The sequence below is a fragment of the Acanthochromis polyacanthus genome, chromosome 21, assembly GCF_021347895.1.
Source record: "Acanthochromis polyacanthus isolate Apoly-LR-REF ecotype Palm Island chromosome 21, KAUST_Apoly_ChrSc, whole genome shotgun sequence".
Lineage (NCBI taxonomy): Eukaryota > Metazoa > Chordata > Actinopteri > Pomacentridae > Acanthochromis > Acanthochromis polyacanthus.
The window spans coordinates 19529685-19545473 of NC_067133.1; the positions used below are offsets into that span (position 1 = coordinate 19529685).

The 15789-nt window shown below is 41.4% G+C and overlaps 4 protein-coding genes across 4 annotated transcripts; 2 read left to right on the forward strand and 2 right to left on the reverse strand.

Moving 5' to 3' along the window:
* Window positions 1-30: 30 nt before the first annotated feature.
* crb3a (crumbs homolog 3a) lies at window positions 31-4016 on the forward strand. The gene is given in 6 exon segments (XM_051941165.1): window positions 31-517; window positions 761-848; window positions 1125-1347; window positions 2820-2866; window positions 2975-3068; window positions 3071-4016. Coding segments are annotated over 4 exon segments (417 nt in total). The 5' UTR covers window positions 31-517; window positions 761-848; window positions 1125-1187; the 3' UTR covers window positions 3187-4016.
* A 1575-nt stretch (window positions 4017-5591) lies between these two features.
* Window positions 5592-8524, reverse strand: tubb4bl (tubulin, beta 4B class IVb-like). Its single transcript, XM_022210949.2, has 4 exons — window positions 8343-8524; window positions 7308-7416; window positions 7069-7179; window positions 5592-6956 (listed from the first exon to the last, which is right to left on the reverse strand). The coding sequence occupies exons 1-4, from the start codon at window positions 8397-8399 to the stop codon at window positions 5899-5901; spliced, it is 1335 nt and encodes a 444-aa protein (XP_022066641.1). The 5' UTR covers window positions 8400-8524; the 3' UTR covers window positions 5592-5898.
* Window positions 8525-8548: 24 nt separating this feature from the next.
* Window positions 8549-12778, forward strand: LOC110962882 (zinc-binding protein A33). Its single transcript, XM_022210947.2, has 6 exons — window positions 8549-10567; window positions 10745-10840; window positions 10923-11153; window positions 11233-11255; window positions 11335-11453; window positions 11549-12778. The coding sequence occupies exons 1-6, from the start codon at window positions 10175-10177 to the stop codon at window positions 12085-12087; spliced, it is 1401 nt and encodes a 466-aa protein (XP_022066639.1). The 5' UTR covers window positions 8549-10174; the 3' UTR covers window positions 12088-12778.
* A 1556-nt stretch (window positions 12779-14334) lies between these two features.
* On the reverse strand, window positions 14335-15402 carry LOC110962900 (G-protein coupled receptor 183-like). The gene has a single exon (XM_022210980.2). It carries the CDS (start codon window positions 15298-15300, stop codon window positions 14335-14337), a length of 966 nt encoding a protein of 321 aa, XP_022066672.2. The 5' UTR covers window positions 15301-15402.
* Window positions 15403-15789: the final 387 nt, after the last annotated feature.

A 15789-nucleotide genomic window follows, 5' to 3' on the forward strand; every position in this document is an offset into this window, starting at 1 on the left:
GTTCTTTATGACAATCTTCAGTGCTTTCACACACTGTCCATATGAAAAATCTGAGCAGCACAGATTAGGCCTGAAGCAGTCTACATTTTCTTTGCCCCTCTGAGTCCAAGAGGAGGAGATTAGGTGAGGATTAGAGCCCACTGGACCAGCTGGCCTCCGAATTCATCCTTAAAATATCTCAGGAATGTTGATATCCTTTCTCATGATGGGGAAACAGAAAACCTGACGGAGGCGCTATTTCGTGCCACCTTCATGTGCCAGGTTGCTAGGTAAGAGCAGGGCAGGCAAACACCGTGCAGGTTGGAGCAAGTTGAGGAAGAAAACTGGCATCATAGACGACTCAAAACCAGCTTATGTCAGGATCTGAGGAGACGTAACATGACATACAGGTGATCAAAAGTTGTTGAGGATTTTTTTTTTAAATGCCAGCAGGAGAAACCGGGGCGGCTGTGCTTCACTGAACTGCGCTTTTCTTCATCGACTTTGTACAAAGGAGGATCTGTGCGCCCTTCTGCAGGTAGATAACTGTGCTCAGGTATTGTAACACGAAACTGAACCATGTGACCAATGGCGATCTGGAGAGTAGACGAGAGAGAGAGAGAAAACAAAAACTGCTTTACATAAAACACCAACAGGTAGCCAAGGATGTAGTTCCAAAGGATCCATTCAAGGACTTCAGCGAGCATTTCGTGGCTCCTGTTTTGTTCATGGGACTTCATTTGATGCGGTTTCTTTTCTTTCTTTTTTTTTTTTTGACAAGGTGAGGCGGAAGCAGTGCATTCGTGAGGAATCAACCTGTTCCAGGTTTCCCGTTTTGCTTCGATCATCTGAGAACTGCCAGATCAAAGGTATGTGTTTATTAAATGTGCGTAAAATTCAGCGTCCGACTTGTCTTATAGTAACAATTATTACAAAAGTAAGAAATGGTTTACTTTGATGCTGCATTCTGATTATGACACTAACACTATTAATAGATTATTATTGTCCTGTAGACTGTTAATGGTGATTCAACATCAGGGTGGATGTGACTCAGTGGTTGTGGTGTGAGCAGCCTGACTCAGAATAAAGGAGTCTATAACAGTGTCAAAGTGAGCTCAGAAAAGGATTTTCTCTTTACATTACAGATCATAATGTATCATCAGCTGCTCAAGGTGTGCAGTAAATCCTCACAGTGACCACTTAACCCAATGAAATGGCCCCAAGCTGATGCCCCAAGGCCTCAGCCTGCCCTCACTTGGCCCTGCCGGTCACGGCTCGAGATGGCAGCGTGTCCGGATGTGCCAGTCATCCCTGGAGCTGTGGTTGGGAGCGTTTTACTACTGATTCTGAGCAGTAATCCTGTGTGGGGTGAGTTAGTCGCCAGCCTAAACACTCCTATACAAATAAGCCATCCTTCCGACCACACCTAGAACCTAGACGTACAGAACTTTGAATCCTACAATGACAAATTTAAAAAAAACTCTTTGGAAAACAATGTGAGATGAGCACAGGCTTGTGAGGATTTTGAAAGAACATTGGATTATGCAAAACATTGCTAACCACAGTCTCCCCAGTGGTTCAAAAGTATATAAATCCAATATTAGCATGTTATCAGTAATTGTGGATACTACACAAATGAATTCAATTTCACTATGCATTCTCTGGGTTTTTTGCGTTCCCCTCTTCACTAACCCCTAGCCTTTTGTTATCAAGTTGTACTTTTGCCCTCGGAAAGTTTACTATTTGTCCAAGTGAATGATTGACTCCGAGTATGATAGGGGAGGGTTTTAGTTTTCTAAAGTAAACTTTATTTTTACTGTGATCCTTTAAATGCTCGATGCAACTAAACAAAGCAACAGTTGATTTCAGTTACGTTTGTTTTCCCCATTTTTCAAACCAGTGGCTGGTTCAGTACATTCCTGAGCTGCTCCTCCTGTTCAAGTAGTTACAATGTTTGAGTGATTACTCAGTTTCATGATGTAACTGAGTAATCACATGGCTGCTCATGGATGAAATGAAAGCACTGGGCTGGTGGCATACCTGAAAGGTTTACAAATATCTGTAGCCTAGAAAGTGTGCATGAGGTTCCTTTTTTCTCTCTACTTAGCCTGTTTACAAAGACAGATTATATAGTACTAAATAATATTGCGTGACATCTTAAAAATGGGTCACAATATTAGGTTTTTGTCTCATGTTCATTGATCTCAAGACTTTCATTCATTATTGAAGAATGACAGTCACATCTCTATTATTATTCACAAACACATTTAAGCAATTTATCAATCAGCTCCATTTTAGAGATCAAACTGTGTGCTCAGACTTTGTTTACATGCAAGGACTAGTTTGACATTTTGAGAAGTGTTCTCATTTGCTGTTGTTTTTGCTTGAGTTTGATACAAAACTTAGCTTAGGCAAAAAAAAAAAAAATGCAAACAAGGAGAAATGTTTAAACTGGGCTAACGCTGAAGTGAAAAAGATTACATTTCACCATGTTGCTGTGGGAAATGTTCAAAGTTGCTTCTTTGTCAGGACCAGAAGGAAAAAAATGTCTATTTCCTTCAATTCAAACAAATTACTTGCAGAAACGTGGTTGTAAAAAAAAAGTTGAATATGTGTGCTTATATGCAGTAAACTGGATGCTCAAATATCCAAGTTAGCATGCTCTGAAACAGTTAGTTAAAGTAACTGATGAATTAATTACCTCAGTATTTTAGCTAAGCAGAAAGGAGGGTCATACTTGTATCTATAAAACAAAAGTCTCTCAAGCAAGCAGTGAGAATGAGCTAGAGCAGAGTTTTCATTGATGCTGCAGTGTTCCTCATGCGTCTGCTCTTTTACAGGGAATTCTACCACTGTTCCAAGTGTCCCAAGTTCTAATAACACCACAGTGAGTGAAAACCCTTTCACACAATCACTAAATAACATTATAAAGTATCCAATGTGATCAGACATTGTCCTAACTGTGGTTCCTTTCCTTTTTTTTTTTTTTTTTTAGGGAGGACCAAACATTGCAGCTATTGTGGCCCCTACTGTGACCTTGGGTGTTCTGGCCATAGTCTTGGCTGTTCTCGCCTGGCTGTTCTGTGTGGTGAAAAGAAACGGCAGACTGAAGGGACGTACAGACCCAGTGCCGAGGAGCAGTCTGGTGTACGCAGCGTGGCGTCACCAGATGCACTAAAACTACCGAAGGAGGAAAGACTCATTTGAGATTTGCTGTTTTATGTTTCTGCAAAACTCCTGAAAGAACCGAGGGCTGCTTGTATGGCAGTGTTCCTGTGTGACGACGCTCTCGCCTTTGAGCCGATCAGTGGAAAAAAAAGTTCCTCCAGGTTCCAGACAGCTGAACTTTGAAACTCCATAGCACAATGCATTTACTTCCTGCTCCATTTCAACAAGCACTGAATCATGTCTGCGTGGTACTCGGAGGAGAAGCGCCTGGATCTATCTCGTAGTGGATCTTAAGAACAAGTGACTAATGCAAAGAGATCTGAAGATTAATTCTGCACAGGTGGAACGGGAGCCACAGTATTTTATCACCGCTAACAATTCTAGTTTAGTTTTAATATACAATTCACAATGTAGCATGTATTTGATTTGATTTCAGTCTTTTATGAAACTGCTTTTTCACGGGCAAAAAAAAATTGCTGATCTTTTACCTCAAACTCAGTTTAGCTTTTTCAGTCCATCACATTTGAAAAGAATATAAATGCACAGATGTTTTTTTTTAAATAGAAATCTTTTAACGGCTATAATCAAACATCTTATCCTAGTGCAAGTACTCTTGATTTTTAAAGAACTTGCTTAGTGATTTTGAGAAAAGCGGTTGTACTTGTGAATCACACCAAGCAAAAAGCAAACAGTTGTTTACATTTTAAGTATTTTTTGAGTGATCATACAAATTTCAAGCCACATTATTTAAACATTTCATCAGATCAGCCATGCAGCACGTGATTTATTGTAATCTGGCAGATATGTTTAGTGGTGTCACAGCATGTTTATTTATGCTTTTGTCAAATAAATAACAAAATATTCTATAATATTTGCGTAGTTAAACTTGATGAAGCATTTTAAAGTCTCAGGATTCCCAGCAGGAGTTGGAAAATGGGGAGAGGGCAGTTATTCATCGTATTCTAATTCATTAACTTTATACAAAATACATGTTTACTGAATATTTACAGGATGCAATTCTGTTCAAAGTAAGAAATGCCTATGAATTAGTTGTGCATTTAATGAATAACAATATGAAATGCCATTGTGAGCAACAATTTGAGGCCTAGAAACTGGAGTCAGAATTGGGAAGAATCTAAGTAAGTCTTTAACAACTGGATGTGTTTGTACACTCAGTCTTAAGATGTTCAAACAGCTGAGCAGATAAGAACTTCTGGCAGTCAGAGAGTGAAACGTTCAGCCCCTTGGTGTACTTGAAAAGTCACTGGAACAGTGGAGTCATTGTTAGTCTCCATGCTGTTATCTGTAATGAACAAAATCATAGAGACAGTCTGATCTTTTCTTTACAGGTCACCGTGTCTTTTAATATACTTGAAAACGAGAGGACAAATGACCAACGTGTAACAATTTCACACTGAGGTCTTCTGAGCACAGATGCATGTTCTGGTTCTGTGTACATTCTGAATATAGACAAATCCTTATCAAAATTCACGTCATTTGCACAGCCATGCAATGTCAGCGACAACATTTTGATACATTTTAATTGCACTCTCATGCAAAAAGTTTTTTATCTGACATCAGATAAGGTTCCCACATAGAGTCACTGCTCCGGTCATATCAGTTTCAAGCTTTGAAGTACAATAATCTTTTGATGGATTGAAAAACAATGATTAAACACAGGATTTTAATAAGAAGTAAATATGTGCTCACAGTGACAGTGTATCACCGGTGTAATAGTTGAGGAGAAAACGTTCATATTTAGTGACATTTTTCTATGGCAATCTAAAATGCACCAAAAAACTACCGGTCTGACTACATTTGCTCAGGAATTGTATATAAGAACTGCTGGCACAATTTCTTCCTTATCAAGGGGAGCTGGATTAGCTTCACGTAGACAAAATGTTCCTGTTGAAACAGCTTTTAACTTACATTACAGCACAGCCTGTTTCCTGACTGGGTGTCTTTCTACTGATAAAAACTGAGCTTTTTTCATGCTGTGTTTGTTTCTATTTTGCTGAATATTGCCCAGTCCTGATTGCTACTGTGTGAGTAATAATCCAAACTGCACATAGGTGGACTTCAGAAACCACATTTCATCATTAGTGAAGCTGAAAACACATGATACTCAGCACTCTTGGCTTGTCACTCACTACAAATATTTGTCGTAAATTCATCTTTGTATTGTATTCAAAGCTCAAATGTTCACCGATTTCCCTTCTTCAGATAGTTGAATTTAATTGCTATGGAAGGTGTAAAGTTGATAACTATTTAACATTTAAATGAGAAAATAATTTGTTTTAAAAGAAATGTGTCACACATCCCATAATAATGCTTTGACCGCGTGTCAGCACATTGCAAAACAGACTGTTACTTACTGTAATTGAAGTGCTCTGCAAAAAAGATGACACATAAAATGACTCAATGAAAACACAGAGGCTTCTCAGTGGCCTTTAAATGAGATTTTAATCATTCTCCAGTTTCAAGGCTTCACAGTTAAAATCGCTTCCTTTAAATTCAGTGATGAAAATGACAGGATTGATGAAAGGATGTCAATAATTCAGTGCATTCACAACAATCAAAAACATTTTAAACCAAACACTTCACTAGTACCAGTTAACATCAACGTCTAACACTAGAGCAACAGTGATCTAGATGGCGGTAGTTGTTCCGAGTGCAGCTGACCATTCAATTCATGATGGAGAGGGATGAAAAGGGGATGGAGTTGGGGGGGATGGGTTTGGCAGCGAGATTTTATGCGACTTCCTCCTCTCCTTCTTCCTCAAACTCGCCCTCCTCAGCGGTGGCGTCCTGGTACTGCTGGTATTCAGACACCAGGTCGTTCATGTTGCTTTCTGCCTCGGTGAACTCCATCTCATCCATGCCTTCACCAGTGTACCAGTGAAGGAAGGCCTTACGGCGGAACATGGCAGTGAACTGCTCGGAGATGCGCTTGAACAGCTCCTGGATGGCTGTGCTGTTACCAATGAAGGTGGCAGCCATTTTGAGGCCACGCGGTGGGATGTCACAGACGGCGGTCTTCACATTGTTTGGGATCCATTCGACGAAGTAGCTGCTGTTCTTGTTCTGCACATTCAACATTTGCTCATCCACCTCCTTCATGGACATGCGTCCCCTGAAGACGGCGGCCACAGTGAGGTAGCGGCCGTGACGCGGGTCGCAGGCGGCCATCATGTTCTTGGCGTCAAACATCTGCTGAGTGAGCTCAGGCACAGACAGTGCGCGATACTGCTGGCTGCCCCTGCTGGTGAGGGGGGCAAACCCTGGCATGAAGAAGTGCAGACGGGGGAAGGGCACCATGTTGACAGCGAGTTTACGGAGATCAGCGTTGAGCTGGCCGGGGAAACGCAGACAGGTGGTCACCCCGCTCATGGTGGCGGACACCAAATGGTTGAGATCTCCATAGGTGGGGGTGGTGAGTTTAAGTGTGCGGAAGCAGATATCATAGAGCGCTTCATTGTCAATGCAGTAGGTCTCATCCGTGTTCTCGACCAGCTGGTGGACAGAAAGGGTGGCGTTGTAGGGCTCCACCACGGTGTCGGACACTTTGGGAGAAGGCACGACGCTGAAGGTGTTCATGATGCGGTCGGGGTACTCCTCGCGGATCTTGCTGATGAGTAAGGTGCCCATGCCAGAGCCGGTGCCTCCACCCAGCGAGTGAGTGAGCTGGAAACCCTGCAGGCAGTCGCAGCTCTCAGCCTCTTTTCTCACTACATCCAGAACTGAGTCGACCAGCTCAGCTCCCTCGGTGTAGTGGCCCTTGGCCCAGTTGTTTCCAGCTCCACTCTGGCCTAAAGTCAAAGATGTCACAATTTACTGATGTAGGATAGACAGGAAAAACAGAAAATCAGTGCACTTGAGTTGAATCCAGATGCGTGCATGTTTACAAAGTTCACAGCTTACCAAAGACAAAGTTGTCAGGTCTGAAGATCTGCCCGAAGGGTCCAGACCTGACTGAATCCATCGTACCGGGCTCCAAATCCACCAGGATGGCTCTGGGCACATATTTCCCACCTAAAACCAGATAAGAATGGAATTATTCCCTGTAAATCTTAGGCCCATGATGGGTATCCAAATCATTTTATACACAATAAGAACACACTCGCTGTGTTGTGTGAATTAAAGCTGAATCTGATGCCTACCTGTGGCCTCATTGTAATAGACGCTGATCCTGTCTAGCTGGAGATCGCTGTCTCCATGGTAGGTTCCAGTGGGATCAATACCATGCTCATCACTGATCACCTCCCAGAACTGTGGAATAGGCGTGTTAGGAGAGGAGGAGGGAGAGACCAAAGTTAACTTAGCCCAGAAAAGGATAAAAACAGACCAAAAAACCTGCTAATATATTTTTTATATACAGTCAAACATGCATCATTGAAATTTCATATCTATTTAATGGATAGCTTCAAATAGATAAGACATAGCTATTAAAGCTGTATAAGCATTTTCTAGTAAGCTATTTGGAAGAACACAGCTGCCAGACTTTGTAATTCCCCTGAATGCAGGTCAAAAGAGCAGTCTATTAGTCTGAAATGCGGTCTCAGGAGTAATCAAGCAGATGGCAATAATCTGATAAGTAACGGTGTCTTTGGTGGTCTGGCCAACCGGCTTAAAAATGCTTAAGAGAAAACCATACCAGTGTTTAAAAAACACATTTACAGTTTGGAAAAGATATCATTTGGCTTGTAAAAGCCAGCTTGGAAAATATATCAACAGCATTTGGCTTGAGAAGAATCATAGGTAAAAAAAAATAGGTCATAAATGTAGAGGGGGGAGGGGAAGCTGCTGACAATAAGGTTACATTACTGTAGCAGATAACAGCTTACATAATTACATGCAACCAAAAATGTAGAAATAATAAAAGGCAATTTTGCGTGCAGTTATTAAAGTGATTTTTTTTTTTGCATTAATCTTTCACTTTTTTTTGCATAATTCAGCCAATGGGTGACTTTTGACCCTCATGCAAACCCTGCAGAGAATATCAATGAGCAAATCGTCTTTTCAGTCGGACTTCTGGATGCTTCGCACGGAACTATGATCCAGAAACGACGTCGCATCGACTTTCTTCTAGAGAATTCCTGCAGGAAGGATTATAGAGGCGACATCGAAGCGCACGGAGGTCTCATCGGAATGCAAAACGGAACAAACAGAATACATCAGAGAGAGAACAAAAATACCTTTGCACCGATCTGGTTTCCGCACTGGCCGGCCTGCAAATGCACAATTTCGCGCATTTTGGACAGATGGGTAAAAAGACGGTCGAACTGGAGACGTGGATTTGAGCTGGGATTCACAGGATGATGGCTCCTGCGGTCGATCGTCCGGGATTTGTTGCACCGCCTCTAAGACCGTCTACTGGGCTGAATCGGTGGTGCAACTTGACGTCATCGCCATGGCAACCAAAGACCGGAGGAGAGAGGGAGGAACCGAAGTCCGTGGAAATGGCGGATAGGATACGGGGAGCTGCATCACTCATCAATGAGGCTCTGGTTATTCTCACGGACTGAGTGACCTCTCACAAGTACATCAGAAATACAGTTTGAGAGCAATTATTGATACACGCCTTAACCACCAATGTCGTTGCTGTGCAGGTTTTTAATAGTGTAGCCAGTACAGAGTTGATTATTATCACGTTAAATTGAAGTTGATACATTTTACATGCCACAGCTCTTGACCCTTCCAGGCATGCATGACAGATTTGAAATATTTAACGTGATAATAAAGATTGCTTGATGCTTTTGAAAGATGCTATTTCAAAGTATGAAGGATTTTTTTTTGATGCAATTAGGTCTGAATGAATCCAGGAAAAGGCATGTGCAGCCATGCAAAAGGCAAATGATTTTGATCCTCTGCATGATCTCACTGCCCCCATTTTCTCTGATCCAAAGAGTGAGGAGTACTGTGTTTTTTGTCTTTCTTTTTTGAAGCCGAATTACTTTTTCACAACAGTGAAAACTAACACATACCATTGGCAGGCAACAGCTCAGTCACGAATGTTATTTCTTACAGCTAGTGGTATTTACATAATTTAAGTCCATGACATAATAAAAGTTAAGTCCTTAAGCCAAGTGTTGGTGTTAAAGTTTAGTTCATGTTAATTCCAGGTTGTCTTAAATGTTTTGTCTTCCTTTATACCTTTCAAGTCCAGAGTCTTTGCTACACATCATTGAATGTTCACACCCAGAATCAAGGACAAAGCGAAAATTATATTACTTTCATAGCTTGTGACTTTTTAATTCACACATGATCTCTTCAGACATTCCAAGAGTAGGCTTTCAGATTAGATGCTTTAATCTATTTTTGTCTGCCACCTATTTTGTATTCCGCCTGTCTTGAATTCCACAGAAAACACACAAACAGTTATCTTGTATATGCACCCTTTTATAGGTTTTAATAGAAAACTTGCTCTCAGTGTAGTAAAATATTGCAAGTGAGAAAATATTTCTGGCAGCTTTGAGCTAGTTTTGCCGGTTTCGGTCTACAGTCAACAGCTGAAAGATAAAAATCGTCCTGTGAACACAACACAGTGCTACAGCCATTGAATTCATTTGCATTCATTTGCACACAATATTTTTAACTGACAGCTGCTGAGCAAATTAGAACTAAATGAGAAAATTAAAAGGTCTGAGGGTGTGTATTCTGGGGCTTTAAACAGGGATGTCAACACTGAAATGTTCATATCCTGAATGATTACATTCCAGGCATGTAGCAAATTACCAACCAGTTTTAACTCCTGCAGCTGGCCAATAGGGTTCTATTTCCTGCTTCCCAGCTGTCTACATACAGTGCTCTTTCACACTGCTGCATGATTCAAGTTACTCCCACAGAAGTCATGGACAGGAAAACCAAGAGCATGAGCTACTTTGTGCAAAGAACAATGGATAAGCAGTTAGTGAAGCCTGGGGCTATCAGAAGACGCATTTAACTTTGTTTTTACTTGAACTTGAATTCGAGGACTTGCTGTTTTGAACTGTGGATTTACTTTATTACACACAACAAGCTGCTGATCATGTCAATCCCAGAGGAGGATCTTACATGCCCAGTATGCTGTGACATCTTCAAAGATCCTGTTCTGCTGGCATGTAGCCACAGCTTCTGCAGGATCTGTCTGAAACGCTGCTGGGACACAGGCTTACGAGAGTGTCCAGTTTGTAGGAAGAGAGCCTCCAAGTCCAATCCTCCATCCAATTTGGCTCTGAAAAATGTCTGTGAAGCTCATCTGCAGGTCAGGAGGCAGAGTTCGGTGCAGGTGGAAGACGAGATGAACTGTAACCTGCATGGGGAGAAGCTGAAACTCTTCTGTCTGGTTGACAAACAGCCCATCTGTGTGGTGTGTCAGTCGTCTAAACTGCACAAAACTCATGACTGCTCACCTATAGAAGAGGCGCTACTGGACTGCAAGGTAAGCAAAATACAGAAACAGACTGAACTAGATGATTAGCACCTAAGGTAACACCTAAAAGCAGAATGCTGTTCTACAAGTCTGTCCTGATCGTGAGCACACTCTTAGAGATAGAGGCAAAGTACTGAAAACACTGCATTTAACTACGTAATCTCTGTTGATCCTGCTTGTCTCTAGGATGAACTCACTTTGTCCCTTAAGAGCTTGCAAGACAAACTGGACAACCTCAAAAAAATCAACAGGACCTCTGCTGACATGCTAAAGTACATCAAGGTAACAAGGATCAGATGACTTGTATCGTTCAGGGATAAAATACACGATCAACTAAAAAAACATTGTGATCTTCTCCCTCCAGACTCAGACACTGGAAGCACAGAAAATGATTAAGAGCCAGTTTGAGCAGCTCCATCAAGTCCTCTACCATGAAGAGTCAGTGAGGTTGGCAGCTGTAAAGAAAGAAGAAGAACAGAAGCTGGCAGGAATGAAGGATAAGATTAAAGAACTCTCAGCTGAGGTCCTTTCCCTCACAGAGACCATCTCAGTCATACAGGAAGAGCTGAAAGAAGAGGATCTAGTTTTGCTAAAGGTTTGCACTGACCTGTTTGCATGTGTTGTGTTACTTTTTGCACAAACCTCCCGCAATGATGCTGTATTTTCTTTTCCAGAATTTTAAAGCCACACAGGACAGGTAGGTTAACAACATTTTGACAAATCTGATACATTCCCTGCCACATATCTACAGCGTAAAATATCTGTTGTCGTCACAGGAGTGAAAGCATGGTGCTCGGGTCAGACAACATGTCCGGGTTGCTGATTGATGTTACCAAACACCTCTGCAACCTCAAGTATCAAGTCTGGGAGAAAATCCAGGACCATGTTGACTATAGTGAGTATTTTTCAGAGGCTGAAAGACAGTATTGTGCAACTCAAACCCTGTTTCACAAATCAATCTTTCTATTTGACTTATTTCCTGTGTTTTAGCTCCTGTGACTTTAGACCCAAACACAGCACACCCCTGCCTCATCCTGTCCGAAGACCTCACTTCCCTGCACTACTCAAAGCAGCCCAGCTGTTGCCCTGACAACCCCGAGCGCTTCCACATGAGCGCTGAAGTGGTGGGCATGACTGCACTCAGCTCAGGAAGCCACCACTGGGTTGTGGAAACAGGAAACAATCATGACTGGCTCCTTGGCGTGGCCTCATTGTCTGTATCGAGAAACGCCGAGATCCCCGCTCGGCCTGAAAATGGCTTCTGGACTTTATGTTTCCGAGATGGAGAGTTCAGGGCGATGACCTCTCCACCCACCCCGCTCACAGTCTCAAGAACGCCCAAACAGGTCAAAGTGCAACTGGATTACAACAAGGGATTGGTGTCCTTCCTTGACCCGGCTGACAGCACGCTCATATATGCATTTACAGACACATTCAAAGAACCTTTGATTCCATATTTTTATACACAGAGCAGTCATCCACTGAGAATTATGCCAGAGAAGGTACTTGTCACAACATTGAGACAATAAGTTCTTAAGCTCTGAATTATTAACTTGGTGAGAAAATGCTTTGTAACAGTTTTTACATGAAATAAATGTGAACAAATTTAAAGCTGGGTTTGGTGGTCTGACCTACAGCCAAAAAGGCATGAAATGTACACTGTAGAATGAAATTCAGTCAAAAAATCTTAAAGACAGCAGAGAGACTCAAATATCAAATCAAATATTTATTCCTCATCCAAATCATTTTGCTGCTTCAGAGACATATTGTTTGTTAATGTATTTCCCCAAGATATAGATAAGAGGATTATTACTACTATTATATCTGTTTAATTGATATGGAGCGTGATCAGGAGCACTCTATCGACTATAAAAGCACATAATTCCTGTGCGTTTTGCACTTTTAAATGAAGATGTAACATGTTAATTAGTGGGACTCAGAGCTGCTGGAGGGCAGATTCTGCTGCCTTTTCACAGTGTAAGGAGCATTACTGCTGCTGTCATGAATTAAAATATGCAGTGTAGCTTTTCAGTTTGACTTTTCCAATTATTAATTCGCTCAGCTCTTTATTTTAGCTGTAAGATGAAGATGGCATAAGACTGAAGGAGAGGTACTTAATTGGAAATAAACCTGGCTAAACAATCATTGTTCTGTATTGTGGAAAAGGAGGGAGTGCATTTGCATTTGGCATGTATAAATTAAAAGTTTTAAATTAATCTACATATTCATTTTTGGTGTATGGTTTACATTTTTTCATTCTTTAGTGTTACTTGTTAATTTTTTCAGTAAAAAAATTCTATTAATGACAACCATTTAATTTTGGACTGAGAGAAGGCAGATGTTTTTTCTGTCTTGCACCATGGAGCATAAGAAATACACATTACACATTACACATGCCACTCACTCACTCACTCACTCACTCACTCACTCACTCACTCACTCACTCATCACTGTGTAAATCTGAGCAGTAATAATAAATACTTGAGGTACTCGCTCATATACTGGAAGTAAAATATTTTATTGATGTATTTTGTACACATGATGGCGCCAAACTCAAAGAAATAGTTGAACTCAGTTGTTGACAGAGACTGCCTAATGTGTATTTAATGCTGTTCGTACAAATTAATTCTCCAGAACATGATCAAATTATCAAAACATGAAATTAAAATGTAAAAATGTTCCATCTGTGGACTCATTACTGATGTATCTCAAATAAAGAAAGTATTTTTTGAGTTTCATTCATTTAAAATACTTTCAACTAAAACGCATCTTTGAAAAATAATAAATGTAAAGAGAAACAATATCAGTCACAAAAGCATTGATGAATTTTATTAACTTTCTACTTTCTTCTTAAGAGATATATTAGACTCAGCCTTCATAAAGTTCCATATGTACACAATGTTCTAGTGCAGGGGTCGGCAACCTTTAACACTCAAAGAGCCATTTCGACCCGTTTCCCACAGAAAAGAAAACACCGGGAGCCGCAAAACCCTTTTGGCATTTAAAATGAAGACAACGCTGCATATATCGTTTTTTTTTTTGTTTTTTTTTGTTTTTACCTCTATGCCCTTGTTAATCAGTTGTGATTACTTAATTACAAAGCCTCTAATTAGATAGATTCATTTTTTAATTGTGTTCTTCCACTAATATTTATCTTACTTGGTTAATGTCATTTTTGCTCCTGGACTTCATATGTTACATTGTGTTAGCTGGAAATCAATATTTTGCGAATGTCTATTTAACTTGTAAAATCTATTTATCTATTTATCTTAAGCTAATAACTTTTCTCCAGTAAGTCGCTGCCCTATTTTTCCAAGACGACACTCCTCTGACTCTCTGACCTGCTGCCTGGATGCGACATCGAGACGTGTTCTTGCGAGTAACGTGTATTACCCTATCATGAGTACTTTTGACTCAAAGACGTGTCTTTCTTGGAGTGGAGCTTTAAGGCTTGCCATTCTTGAGTTCAAAACGATGTGAAACTACAGGCGTTGCTTCTCCAGGAGTAAATTTTTTTTTAAAAAAAGGCATGAAACGTGTGGGAATCGGAAGCTCCGTATTGTCTCTCTGCATCAGCTTTGCGCTCTCATGCCACAGGCACAGCACATCCGGTGGACTGACACGTCAAAGTAAGAGCGGTAATTTCACAATAGAATTCTCTATATTAAAATGCATTGAAAGGCAGAACAATGTATTTTCCAAAGTTACAGGGAGCCATAACAGAGGGCTGAAAGAGCCGCATGCGGCTCCCGAGCCTCGGGTTGCCGACCCCTGTTCTAGTGTCTAAGGGTTTTGTGGATGTGGAGGTTTTTGTTCTCTCCACTGTCACAGAGAGAAAACTTCTTAATGCAGGCATCTGGGAGGAAAGGCACCTTCTCCAGACGAGACAAATAGACAAGGGGCTGGATGGTGCTGCTAATATTTAAGAAGGCGAAACCCACCGGCTGCACGTAGCAGCGGAACACATCAGGGGCGTAGTGATCTTCAAACGGGAACAGCGCGACTGGCGGCAGGTAGTTGAAGATGATGATACAAAGGATGGACAGCACCATCTTGAAGGCTCTCTTCTTCATGGGATGCATCTCATCCTTCCCTGCACCACGGGACTTCTTCAGGGCCCACATGATGCTTAGATTACAGAAAACCATCCAAGTAAACGTGGACAGAACCTCACCAGTGAACACCTTCTCAAAGTTTGGGAGGCCTCCCACCGTCTTGGCTGCTGAGTAGGCAAAGGTGAGGCAGAACACCAGGACAGTGAGGCTTACCCTGTACTTGTAGTGTCTGAGCTGCCCGAATGCAATGGGAAAGAGCACAGCCACGAAGCGATCCAGGCAGATGCAGGAGAGAAACAATGGGCCGCTGGTGTCTTTCACGCCATAGGAGAACTTGATGGAAGACCACACACTTTTGCTTTGCCAGACATAAAGGTTAAGGAAGCTGATGGGGGTCATGATACCAAAGTAGATATCCATGAACGCCAAGCAGCCCAAGAATATGTCTGAAGTGGAAGGTTCTTTGCGGTTGTGAATGAGAATTGCGATGACGAGCAAGTTGGCAGGGATTCCCAAGAATACATTGACGCACTGCAGAATCAAGTCAAAGAGAATGGCCTCTACCTGATGGTCGCACCCGTCAAACACACTGAAAGGTTTCACTGTAGCGTTGATGGGAGCTGTGGTGTTGAGAGGGAGTTGAGGCGGGATAGAGGTTGAATTGAATGATGAGATATTTCTGTCCATGTTTATACAAGCACCAAAACCTGATGGGAGAAGAGGAAGAATAGTGATGATGAATGTCTAACATAGTTAGCATTTTCCAAACGGTCATTGTCTCTCTAATAGCATGAAGCAAATGATAATTTCCATTAAAACCAGGTGTTTATCAATAAGACTTGATTTATCTAATGATGTTTTCCTGTTCAGCACAACAACTAAAGCCTGTGCGATGTCAGACTTGTTCATTAGACTTCTTGTTTCTGATCTGCTGAGAAGTTTTTTTCCCAATAGAGATAAAGAAGCTGCAGAGGCAGTTCCCAGAGACTGAAAATATGTTACAAACACTGCCAGGGCTTCTCCTCGGGCTGTTATCTTGTTATTGTGTCTGTGTGGACTCTCCTCTGGGAAACATGACTCCCTGTTTGCAGGGACATCTAACTCACTTAAGAGACTCATTCTAAAAGTACCGCCCTTTCACTGCCAAATAAAAAGGGCAGCAGCTCCTGGATTAAA

What these genes read in the sequence shown, in the direction of transcription:
- tubb4bl (XM_022210949.2), bottom strand. Translation starts at nt 8,399, where the DNA reads ATGCGCGAAATTGTGCATTTGCAGGCCGGCCAGTGCGGAAACCAGATC. An exon ending in GAAACCAGATCGGTGCAAAG is followed by an intron (nt 7,417 to 8,342) that starts GTATTTTTGTTC and finishes CCTATTCCACAG; the next exon opens with TTCTGGGAGGTGATCAGTGA. An exon ending in CTATTACAATGAGGCCACAG is followed by an intron (nt 7,180 to 7,307) that starts GTAGGCATCAGA and finishes ATCTGGTTTTAG; the next exon opens with GTGGGAAATATGTGCCCAGA.
- LOC110962882 (XM_022210947.2), top strand. Translation starts at nt 10,175, where the DNA reads ATGTCAATCCCAGAGGAGGATCTTACATGCCCAGTATGCTGTGACATC. An exon ending in AGGCGCTACTGGACTGCAAG is followed by an intron (nt 10,568 to 10,744) that starts GTAAGCAAAATA and finishes GCTTGTCTCTAG; the next exon opens with GATGAACTCACTTTGTCCCT. An exon ending in TTTAAAGCCACACAGGACAG is followed by an intron (nt 11,256 to 11,334) that starts GTAGGTTAACAA and finishes TTGTCGTCACAG; the next exon opens with GAGTGAAAGCATGGTGCTCG.
- LOC110962900 (XM_022210980.2), bottom strand. Translation starts at nt 15,300, where the DNA reads ATGGACAGAAATATCTCATCATTCAATTCAACCTCTATCCCGCCTCAA.